Source organism: Triturus cristatus, chromosome 11 (assembly GCF_964204655.1).
Source record: "Triturus cristatus chromosome 11, aTriCri1.1, whole genome shotgun sequence".
NCBI classification, from domain to species: domain Eukaryota; kingdom Metazoa; phylum Chordata; class Amphibia; order Caudata; family Salamandridae; genus Triturus; species Triturus cristatus.
In genome coordinates, this window is record NC_140594.1 from 146400856 (window position 1) to 146413831 (window position 12976).

The 12976-nt window shown below is 40.6% G+C and overlaps 1 protein-coding gene across 1 annotated transcript in view; it reads right to left on the reverse strand.

Annotated features, from left to right (window-relative positions):
* Positions 1-3173: 3173 nt before the first annotated feature.
* The window catches only part of ATP6V0A2 (ATPase H+ transporting V0 subunit a2), a 417607-nt gene continuing 407804 nt past the window's right edge, over positions 3174-12976 (reverse strand). Inside the window, exon 20 of the mRNA XM_085636095.1 lies at positions 3174-4594. Coding sequence (XP_085492221.1) covers positions 4492-4594 — 103 coding nt within the window. The 3' untranslated portion in view covers positions 3174-4491. The remainder of the gene's footprint in view (positions 4595-12976) is intronic.

Sequence of the window (12976 nt, forward strand, 5' to 3'; positions counted from 1 at the left end):
TAAAATATTGTCCAGATAAACTATCATTCTCATTCCTCTCTCTCTTAGATAGCCTACCACTAGCCGCATCACCTTTGTGAAGCACCATGGTGCTGCTGACAAACAGAACGGCAGGCACTGGAACTGAAATAATTGAGTTTTCCGTCTGACCTGAAGAAAAGCCTGACTCTTTTGCCATCGGAATGGTGAAATAGACATCTTTTAAATATATCATCACCATTCAATCTAAATCTTGTAGTAAATCTCTCAGAAAATATATCCCTTCCATTTTGAAATGCCTGTATTTCAGATACTGATTCAAATTGCATACATTTATCACCGGCCTCCAACCTTTGTCTTTTTAATCCACTATAAACAAGGTACTCACAAACCTTCTTTCTTCTTCCTCTACTCGAATAATCACACCTTTCTATAACATCTGATTTCCCTCCTCTTGAATTACCTCCTGTAAATCGTCCTGGAACACCAACTCTCTTGGTTCTACTAATTGAATTGGTACGGACTTGAAATCTATCGTATATCCTGCTATAGCCTGTAGCACCCACGAATCTGAGGTTATAGTCTCCCATTTCTCTCTGAAGAACTTCAATTTTCCTCCCTCTTTTAAAGGGTTAAAACCAAAAATACTCTTCATACCTTGACCTTGACTACTGGGTTGTCCCCTTGACCGTACTCCCCTTCTTCCTGGACTCCTTCCTCATTGAGAATTGAAAGGGGTACTGTTTGCCTGACCTCTATAACCACTGTATCCTTGATAAGTGGAGTTATTATACTGAGCTCTGAATCCTGCTTGGCCAATAGTTTGCCTTATCCTACAGGCCCTTCCATAAAAACCCTTACCTTGAAACACCCTAGGCATTGCATATTGGGCCATATCCAAACATGTGAAAGTCTTAACATACTTTGCAAAACAGCTTACTAAACCACCTCCAAACAAACCCTTTGCGTTTTCTGTAGACTCTTTTTGCCGGGCCCATTATTTTGGGAATTATCCTCATTAACAGAGTTCTGTATCTTTCTGATAATAAGCCTGCATTAGCATTACCCATAAAGCAGATTGGCCTCTGACAAGCAAAAGATCCACTTCTGATCCCTTTTATGCCTCCACGGAATCAAAGATCCTTGCTAAAGGACCCAAAATATCCAGTAATTTGTCTTGGCAAATCTTCAGAGACTTTTCCAAAACCTTCCTTGGATCCTTTCCCATCTTAAACATATAGGTGATGAGATCCGGATACAAGTTAGGAGTAAGAGTCACCTTCTCATCAATAACTGGTATAGAACACTCTGCCCGCATCAGGTTTCGCTCCTCCCTTTCCAAAGGATTTCACAACCTCGCTTTAATATACTGAGACACATGCTCCATGGGCCACCAGTCCTTCCCTCTGGGATGCCTTATTTCACTCAGCTCAAAATATTTCTACCCAAAAGGATCATTCACTGTAGATTAAACTCTGACTAGACCGTACCTCCACACCGAGCTCTTCATTCTCATAATTGTCTTTATATATTAAATCTAGTACAAATTCATCTAGATTTACACTCTTCAAAACGATATTCCGGAGACAGCGCTCTGCTGACTCTTCCGTGTGCCACCAAGGACACCTGAACTATGAGAGGCGCTTGGGCCTCCCTTATTATTTTCCTTCTTCTCCAAATGCCTTTTCTTTTGTAGGCATTTACCTCCTAGACCACTGTTCTCAGATTCATCATCAGAAATTGAAAAATATTCTTCATCATCTAAGACCCATCTATCTCTTTTCCCCAAAACTAGCTTAAAGGTTTCCTGAACCACTGACTTTAATTCCTCACATACCAATTTCCCCAACCGATCTTCCTTAATTTCCTCTGCATTTACAATATACTAAATATTCTGCCCAATTCGAAGATTTTTTCAAATAATCCGAAAAATACTAAAATTATTTTTCCTACTCGAAAGCTTGTTTTACTCGCTTTCCTCACACCGATCGTCTCACGAACGAGAAACAAACAACGAGCGTCTGTTTGTGAAGCGCACGTTGCCAGGTTACCGTCCTATCTGTACTGCCCTTCAAAATAGGCCTCAATGTTGCAAAACAACCTCAATTTCCCATGAAAAATATCTGCTACTCCATATTTATGCGGATGGATCATACACGTGGAATACTGACGCCTCCATTTTGTGTTACGCTAACCACAGTTGGGAAGCGTTCAAGCTCCTCTGCATTCAACTGAGGAGGTTGGAGAATACAATCAACTTTTATAATATACTCATTCCATATTAAATACAATATACTTCAAAATCGCTCGGATTTACAATCATATTTAATTTAAAATCGACATTTAAAACGTACATTCTTTATACTCTAAACCATATTAAAATACTCTATCTAAATCAAACAATTCCTATCCAGTAAAACCTTAAAACACAATCCCCATAAATTGGGTAACATTCATAATACATCAAAAATACACAGATCCATAAAACATCCTCTTCAAAAACGATATACTTAGCTTGCTAAGAAGCAGCAACAAAAGAGGAAGAAAATGGAGTGTGTGTGTGAACATTCTTTTTAATTGTGATGTTTAAGTTCCATTCTGGGAGCTTTTAAGTGGTGTTGCTGCTCAGAAGGAGTTAATAAAAGGTTATGCATAATGCTAGCCTCCTGTCTTGCCATAAAATCCAGGTTCGTAACCTTTGGCCTCCCTAAAGGCCAAAAAAGCTCTTGTTAAACGTTTTTCCAACGTTACATACTGGCAAGCTCCGGTGTTATTCTCAGACATGTTCACCTTGAAAAACTAAAAAAGCAAGCTGAAAACATGGCACAACTTTCAGCATGATACTACTGTGCAAATGGAACTCTCTCTCCTGAACCAATTAATGGAGTGGAACGACCCGATTAGTAAGGATGCAATGCATGAAAATCTCTTTGCTTATGAATGCAAACCATGCTCAACTTTTCTAGATCAGAGAGGAGACAGGAAGGTGCAGCTTAATAACCGAGCAACAAGAGTTTTTTTTCCAATGCATGTACAATTATCTCAAAGGACTCCTTTCTTTTCAGTTCTTTCTTAATATTCCATATCTATATATTTTTTGGGGTGGGAGGGGGGTACGCTAATGGTGGAAATGCTTATACCATAAAGAACAGAATGGTATATGTAGGTAGATGAATCAAACAGGAACATCCAGATAACATTAGGTGCTTTATTTTTTTTATTAAATAAATACCTAAAATAAACCTTTCCAATTCTGAAGTTTAGTCAAATGTAGTTGCATTGATTTTTCGTTCATTATGTATGAATGTTTATGTACATTTTATACAAAAACTTTTTAAATTGCTGCCAGGCCAGCTGTTTTCAAAGCATTCCATTTAGTGCCTTTCTATAACTCAATCTTCATCATATGCATCGAAGAATATCCCAGTACTAGTGTAACATTACAAGAGAAACAAAAATGCTGCTGAAATAGATAATTTTCAACATTATAATGTTAATGGCATATCTTTTTCCAAAATACTTCACTAAGATTTTTTTATAGACAACATTCAACAAAACGTTTGACAGTGAATATGAAGATTATAAACCAGAGTGTAACACTGTACAGTCGCCGGCCACCCTTTTGGCACCAAAATTCCAATTTATGGGTTTCTTTGTTCTGTGTGCAAGGCCACCAGCATGTGCTATCTTGATAGCTGGGTCTTGCATGAGTTAAGTGAGATATGTCAAGTCAGAGACCACCAGTAGGCCTGTAGGAAGACCCAGAGATTACAGAGAAGCCGGTGTGCAGACTCATATTATTTCAGGTAGGCGTCCTTGTTGTCCATGCCCTAAACCTGATTCTTAAATAGTACGAAGTGAATTAAAAAGATGGGCTACCCTCAGAAGGGTAAACTAATGTAACGCGGGTGTCACCTAAGCAAATTTCTGGCTGAGGAGAGATCCCAATACGATCATCTGCAAGACCATGGGCTCTAGTGGTCCACCAGCATTTCCGAAAATGAATGAAAGGTTTGCAATCACTCCATAATAAACATTGTCCAAGTTATTTAGACGTCTAGAACACAGACCGCTTCCAAAAATATTTTGACAGTACAGTTCATTCAGAGACTGCAAAATCCCTTCCATCATACACAGAAAATTGAACACTGAGACAGAAAATAATTTAAAATTCATCTTAAGAGGTCTGAACTCAAGACAAATATTGTCTGAACTAGACCCGAACAATTAAGAACATAAAACATAATTTACCATTTAATTTCTTCTTTACAATTTTAGGAGGAAACTTAAATTTCCTCTTAAGAGGAATGAGCATAAATACAAAATATACATTCTGGACAATGCCTGTACAATGGGTTATATATCTGTGCATTAGAATAAGGCTATGTTACAGAAGAGTTTGGCTGCACTGCATAAGGCAATCTGTGAAACACACTTTTATTACTGTACATTTGTAAGACTGCACATGATTATTACCCTACACCGTTGAACAATGTAGATTACAGGGCCAAACTATACAAACTCAATATTTTCAAAATGTAAGTTCATGCGCTTAAAAGAGAATGCTGAAAACTTATATCCAGAACCCGTGTAGAACTTGTTTTGAAATTCCACCCTGGCAAAAAAGAAAAAGAAATACTAAATAAATATGCTCGATGGTAAACTGTACAAGAGCGACATGATATAAAATGTACCAATACTTAGAAACATTTTAATTCTGAATGTCTGCATCTTTCAAAAACAGTATATCAGTTTATACCTGCCTTCCTATATGTTGATACAACATTAAATGCTACACATGCAATCAAATGATGTGGAGTCAGTTTTTAATAAAAAAGACACAATTTGTTACAAGGTGGTTGCATACATGAGATAACCTCTTCGCACATTAAAAACATGTTAAACCATTTCAATCCGTCTGTTCTTGATGGGTATTTTCAATGCTATCTAGGTACTCATTCTTTTGATTTAAATATACAAATATTACTACAGAAGCATAACTTAGTTATTCTCTGGTTACACAGTGGCAAAAACAATATTTATGACAGAAATACAGCTTAAGATTTTTAAATCGCATAGCACAATCTTCCATTATCTTTCAGCACACACTTGGATTTTGGACACAAGTTCACTCTTTATTTTATTGTCTTGGTTTGAGGCAGAATATATAAAGCAACTTTTTGAGGAAGCCTTTTTATTAATTCAAACGACCTTCAGCTCCAAAATGTAAAGCATCAATGCGTCCTCTTTCCATGATATCAGGTCATGTTTAATAAAGCAACAGCTGTACATAGCATGATGACATTAGGCCTACACACATTTCATCCCTTGGTGGGGTATTTTGGGCTTTTTCAAGGCTAGATTATTTTACAGTTTTATTTAAACAAAAATACTTAATACCTTGTGTAGGATCAGCTTTCGTGGTTACCCCCACTTTTTGCTTGTGGTTACCCCCACTTTTTGCTTCGTGTCAGTGTGTTTTTGACCTAGCATGCTGTGATCCTGCATATCAGGACCCCAGCAACTGTGCTTTCTTCCCTAAATTGACATGATAAGTACTGTTGTACCTCCACAATTGGCTACTGGTGTACCCTTATAAGTCCCTAGTATATGGTACTAAGGTACACAAGTCATAGGTACACTAGGGGTCTCCCATGGGCTGCAGCATGTATTGTGCCACCCATGAGAGTCCACTTAAACTGTGACTACAGACCTGCCATTGCAGCCTGTGTGATTTGGTGCTTGCACCTCTCACGACAGATATAGGTTTCCTTATATCTGAGGTCACTGCACTCGAAACCTATAAGTCACCCCTATGGCAGGCTCTTCAGTCCTGAGAGCAGGGTGCTTGGTTAAAAGTGTGATGGTGCCCCTGCATGAGCAGTACACCCCTACAAACCCCAGAGTCGATTAGCCAGGCTTTGTAAGTGCGGTTAGCCAATATTCGGCATATAGTGGACATCAGTCATTACGAAATGTGTAACTTAAAGTGGTTTCACCGAACCCGGACATGTTTGGTATCAAGCATGTTAGAATCATACCCTCAAGACTGATTTCAGTGTTGGAAGTATGATCCCATGTACTGGGGGTCTCCTTAGGGTACTCCCCTTGTACCCCTGGTAACAGCCTTTCAGGGTCTGCCAGCAAGGTAGTGCTGCTGCAGACCAGACATAATTCTGCCCCACTGCTGCTGAGCTGAGCTTGAGCAGGGGAAAGTAGAACAATAGGTTTCATGTCACACAGAGGTGTGACTATAACCCAGATAGGACTTAGTGTATTGGGCTGGGGTGGGGCCGCTTGCCAGCTCCAACAGACTGCTTTGAAGGGCACATTTGGTGCCCTCCTTGCATACTACAGTTTGAACCAGTTCAGGGAGCACTTCGCTCCTGCTCTGGTGCAAAACTGCACATAGGACATGGGAGTATCCTCCCATCTGTCCAGCCCCTCCTCTGGGAGGGACCCGAGTCGTATTAACCCTTTCCTTACGGTATTTAAGGGCTCCCCTGTGGGTGGGTCCTCAGATTTGTCATGGGACAAGATTCAACCCTGAAACTACGATGCTCTTCAATCGTCTGGACACTTGGACTTCGATTGGAACCGAGAATGCACCAAGGAAACTTCCTGCAGCTCCTGGTCTCGCAGTTCTTTAAGTCTTCTTCATCGTCTGTGCTTCATCCAGTTTCTTTAACAGACCTATGTCCAGCAAGCACTCCCAAAGAAATCTCCCTTGGAGTGAGGGAGTCACTCCCATGGGTCTGCAGGCATTGAAACAAAGCTAACAGGTCTGCTGCTCCTGTCGTCCTATGAACCTCCCGAGGCCCAGCAACACAGGGGGTGGTTCTGCAACTCCCTCGAGGCCTGACCTGTCCTCTGCAATTTTGAAGCGAGTATCCCTCGTCGGAACCGCTGGGACCAAACACATGTGCACAGTGTCTACTTACTGCTGCCAAGGCTTGCTGGCTCTGCACTACAGAGATCTTTGGGCTACAAGAGGCTCCAACATCTCTCCCTGCCAAGCTCAGCATCCTCACCGCATCCTCTGCACCGTGGGCCTTCATCTTTGGTGAGCTGCTGAAGGTCCTCTTGCGAATCCTCTGCCTTCGGGCTGCGGGTCCTCCTGAGAGTCTTCTCTTGCTTCGGTGGGCTCCCCTTCCTGCTCGGGCCTGCTCTGACTCCTGCTGCTGGGGAGTCCCTTGGACCTTGTGGGTCCCAGAATTACTCCTTTTTCGTTTTCCACAGCAGTTGCAGCTACCAAGGCTTGTTGGTGCTCCCACTGGACACCGAACACCTAGTCACGAACATCCGACGTGGGACAGCTTGTGCACGGCTCCTGGTCATTCTCTGCATCGCTTGGTCCTCCCAGCTGCAGCGACAAGGCCACAGTCGACTCTTCGGAACTTCCATACATCAGTGGGCATTGTGTCTCCATGCCTCCTGGTCACCTCCGAGTAGCATAGACTCTGTCCTCTCGGCTTGCAGGTTCTTCACTTTCAGAATCCACCCTTGGATTCCACTGGACTTCTTCACAGTCTTCTTCAGAGGAATCTTCTTCAAAGACATCCATTGTTGTCTACTGCAGGTTCCCACGTCACTTCACCCCTATGCACTCTGCTTCTCTAGTGTAGGTAACATGGTTACCAGGGCACCCACGGGTGGGGTGCCTCTTCAAACTTCTGTTTTCCAAAGGGTTTTTCTTCAAAACTACAACTTCTCCATTGACTTCCCTTGGGCATGGGGCTGTTCTTCCACTCTGCACACAGCCTCCGTGGGGTTCCTGGGTAGTTACCTTGGGTGGTTCCTTGTGTCCCCGGCTCCTCTGGGTCTTCTGTTCCAAGTCCAGTTTTCCTTTGCATGTCGTGTTCCAATTTCTTACTATATGGTTTGCTCTCCCCCTGGAGACCACTGTATTTAGTGCTACTACCCGATTGCTTTTGAAGTATTCTTGTGAATTGTGCGGATATTCCCGGGTAGGAGATATACAATGCATTAGTGAGTGTTGTGTAATAAATAGAGGTGTTTTTATATAAACAGTGTGTGGTTCTGTTTCATTCACCTCACGCTATAAGATTAAACTGGTAAAACAAGCTGCTTAATACTCCTTTAAGATAAGCTTGAATGCTGCTCTCCACAGCTGCCACTTTGAGAGATTTCTATGGTAATCAAAGACCACTAATACCATCATAAGGGTTGTCTGGAGTAGTGGAAGGTGCACCACTTAAATATGTGTCTCTGCTTCATCCACTGAAATATGTGTACCATATACTAAGCTAGCCTCCTACACAGTCCCTTACTGGACATTGACAAGAGATGGTTTCCAGTGAACTCAAATGAGCCTGAGCTTAAAAAACACAGGAACTTATTAAATTGCAAGTTTCACAATTATTAAAAGATTTTTTACATGGGTCGAGTGCCAAAAAGTGTTTGAAATCAACGCGAAAACAGCATGCATGTAAGAACAAGCAACTTTTTTTTTAGCCAAGTAAATGAATGCATAAAATTGTACTGTTGTCCTGCCTGATCAGTGAAAGAAGACACTAACTGGATGTGACATTTGGCGATTAGTAGGATGACACATTAACAGTCTGGTGAAGAGGGAGGATCATGCGGATGTAATATAAGCCTTATACCCATACGGGCTGAGGGAACCCACTGCAGTAAACTGGACAGTACGGAACCTACTCTCTGCAACGGTACATACTTAATTCTCAGCCATTTTTGAGAGGTACAACAAAATAATGTAGCCTATTGATTGTGCAGCGTATTAGTCGGTGCACAAGACATTAGCATGCAGATAGTGCTTTTATAATGCGCAGGCTGGATCAGGAAATGAGCACTGTTAAGTGTATACACTGATCTGTCCACAATTGGAAGAGACTAGGGCGTTTTAACAGTTTTTGAGGACAAATGACTAATCTTGAATGGCAACAATCAAACTTCTCAAATTTGAAGTTTTACTCCCATTTCACTACACATATTGTGTGTTAATAAGCAGAATATGCACAATTTAGTCATTGCTTTGCATTTAACTATTTGTTTGATACTATAACCCTCCAGATACGGCCAGTTAAGATGTTGTTTTAAATTGAGCTAGTAAGGTTTATTGTTTTTATATGTTTTTTAAGCATGGTATTAGTTCATTTCATTGTAAAAACTAGTCATCATAGGTCCCTAAAGTTGCTGCATATGTTTTGAGTCTTCTTTCACAAAATGTTTGAAAATGGCAAAAAGTGCACTTTTTGGAAAAGCGGAAAAGTTAAATCTTTTTTACAAGCTTGAATTAATTAATTCAAGCTTCTAAAACAATGTTAACTTATCGGAAAAGTGTACTTGGCAAACAGACGGACTTCACTTGTTCAATTCTAAATATGTAAAATTTACCATGAAATATAGTTTGATCTTCTTACATGAGCAACATTGCCATATTCAATGCATAACAATGGGAGTGCTTTTATAATTTATTTTGTAGAATGTGAATTGTGAGGTCTTGCTTTTCATCTATTTTTTTTTTAAACATGAAGATATATTAAACAAATACAGGGAATACCTTCTCATGATAACAAATCAATTAATGTGATCCACATCTTGGGTTACTAAGAGGTCATTGAACAAAAGCATTTGTGAAAAATTTCCTATAAAGTAATTCCATTAATTCATACCAATGCCCAAGAAGCTACTGTCCCCTTATCAACAGCATATTTCTAGGCATAGTTAATTTCTTTCTGCATTAGGTTTCATCATTAATTAATAAAGGTATGAATTTCATTATTTGACAAGACTTTAACTCAATCAAATCTATTCTAATCACCCTTTAAGGTAAAATGTTAAATTCTTACCATTATTAGGCAATGAGAAATGTTGAAATTTATTTCAACACTATTTGTTAAACTGATTACATTTGAAATGTTACCCCATATATAAAGGGGTGCATTGTGCAGTTGTCGGAACATTTACCCAAACTGTATTTTCAGGATCTGTTTTGGGGAGTCTTTTCTGGCAACTGATGATGCATCCTTAACACAACTTGTGAGACGACGATTCTGCCTCCCATATCCCAATGTATTTTAGGAATGTCAGTTAAGATCACCCTCCAGTCGGAATGTATTCAGTGCCTTATTTCTTTTTTTAAGATGGATTTTCAATGCTTTCAAATTTTATGAAAATTATTTAAATTAAAATGTAAATTTCACATGGTTAACCACTAAGAGATTAAAAGAGGTTTAATTATGATTGAACATTTGAGAATATGGGAGACTGACTGGTGCCTACACAGGCCTCAAGAAATCTACTCGCCCACTTGCTATGGAGAGTCATATTTTAACAGGGAGAGATATTTTTAGGGCCTGCTGACCCATTCTGGCAAGCTGACAAGGAACAAGTGTTCTGTTCACTCAGACAGTGAATGAGCAATAAAGAGGCTTTTAAATCTTTTTTTATCTTGTCACATTTGCTCTACGTTCAGAGAGAGGTCAACAGTCAGTTTATGTCAACTTCCAATTACTTTTCTTTCTCTGGCTGTAACCTTTCGGGGTCGGCACCTCCATGAAGTCTGAGGAGCCTCGCCCCACTGCGCTCAGAGCAGGAGAATGGAGAGAAAAAAAAACTATAATAACCCAGTTATTATCATTTTATTTTTCATGACGGGGCTAGGTTAGGGCGGGGCTATGGTCACAGGGGGAGGAGTGGTGGCACACTAAGTTTGCATGATGTTTTGGCCGGCTAAACAGTCATGCACACTTTGCATCTACATGCTACATTGCAGAATTGTGATTGGCTTATGGGAGGGAACCTGTGTGGTTCCTGCTTCCGCCGAAACACAGAGGGTGACGGCATGGGGACCAAAGCCGAGGAGAGACAGCAGCTGAAAAATGAGTAAGTGTTTTTTACTTTTTGTCCTCCCCGCCACCCCAGCACCTTGCCTGCTGCCACTGCTTGAATGTTGAAAAGTAGTTGACAATGGCAAACACTGTATATGGCTTGGCTGCTTTATTATACAGCCACGCTGAGAGGATGTAGCTTAACTGTTAGAGCGGCCGACATTGAAGCTGAAGAACCAGCGTTTGAGTCTCGGTGGGAGGCTCAACATCCTGTGATTCTGGGCAAGTGAGCACGAGATATTTAAGTGATTTGAAATCACTTAAATCTCTCAGTGCCTAAAAATGAATGTGTCCGTCTGCAATGCAATGCAACTGGGGCTCGTGTAAAGCATGCGCTGTACCTTCAGGTTGAGTTTGCAATATATTTAAAATAAAAAAACACAGCGTGATTGGCCCTTAATTTGTTTCTGCTGTTGGTATGCTGCTCTTTTAGTCTCTGTCGAAGAGACTCCTCCTGCGCATTAGGCCATTTGCCACCACCATGGCATTCGACTCCCTTATTGCAGCTGGATAGCAGTGTTCATGCTAAATCGCACTACAATAGTAACTTAGCCTACCTGCTATCACAGGCAGGTAGTGTCAGCACTCCAGCACAGCAGGCATGTCGCACAAAAGGAAGGAGCGATGCAGTCGAGTCAGAGAGAGAGGTATTCCTTCTACATCACCTCCTCGCTCACTCTTGCTTTTCCAGGCCCAGCCTCAAGGCAGAAGCACTGGGAGTCAGAGTGTAAAAAAAACCACACAAAACAACAACTAAGATGATATAAATCACATATAAATTAAGTTGTTAGTCGGGTCTGTTTTTTTTTTTTCCCTTTATTTTTTAACTCTGGCTGAGGTTCATTGGTTGACGAGCAGTTTAGTTTTGTGTATGGTGTTCATCATGTGCCATTAGTTTACTTCACCCTTGGTTCGCAATCTCAGTGTCACACTTGGCAGGCACTGCACTGGCAGTCTCAGTTACGATGAGTTAGTTCCACGCTTGCTACCTTCACTCTAAATTTCAGAGTTTAAACTAAGATAACTATGTCTGCCCTGAGGTGTTTACATTACAAAGCGTAACATATTGATTGTGAAGCAACGGTAGGTCAGGGAATCAATGCCACTACCTAAGCCATTCAGTGGTGCTTATATGGCAACACATTACCATCGATGGCTGGGAAAGGAACTGAAAGAATTTCTTGAAAGCTCTCTAATGGACTGAATAGGCTCAAGGAAAATCTATACCTAAAATATAACATGTCACAAACTGAGTTTCTTCGGCATCACGCTACTGCCTCAGTTCAGTTGTGTTTGTTGGAAGTTGTGCAGAAAAATGGATGGGACTCTCACTCTCTAGTTGCATTTCTTCATTGTGATATATCATTATATGTTACCAATGCTATTGCATGCCCTGGCGTCTTACTTTGCTTTACTTGACTAGTTGTGCGGTGCATGAAAGGTATGGAATTTCTTCTCCAGAGTCCAAAGTAGTTTACAGCCCCTCCTGAAACCAGTGTTTATGGCCTGACATACGGCTGGTGGTTTGGGGAAAGCAGCCTTTTCAGCTCCTCCCATATGGATGCAGTACATTTAAACAATTTGTCAGGGCATGAACATTGAGTCCAGTCCGACAAATCATAATAACTTGCATTTCCTCAGTAGATTTCACTTGTGAAGGTTTATCAAAAAATAAAGAAATCTGAGTTAGTCAGCATTATCTGAAAGTCTGTTTTAAACTTCTGTGGTTATATTGAATAAGCAACTACCTATGTCATCATATGAAATCTCTTTATTGAGGTCATAAAACACTAACAATTGCTTTATTAACCATCCTGCTTTCTCAAATATGCTTTAAATGCACCATTTGCCTACTATTCTTTTCAATTTTTTCTATGTGAGTGAACCCACGGATACCCCCTCCCCCATATATCAGGATCACTCGCTGCACTCACCCTGAACTTTTACGACTCACCACTGTCAAATGTCACCAGCCGCCATTGCAACCTTTGAAGGTTTTGTAAAGTGAACTGTCAGGTATTCGTGCTGTACAAGGAGTGTGCAATGAAAAGCTGCAGAATTGTGTCAGGTTTTTTTCCTAACACTAAATTTAAATAGCTAGTGAACTGTACAAACATTTCAAA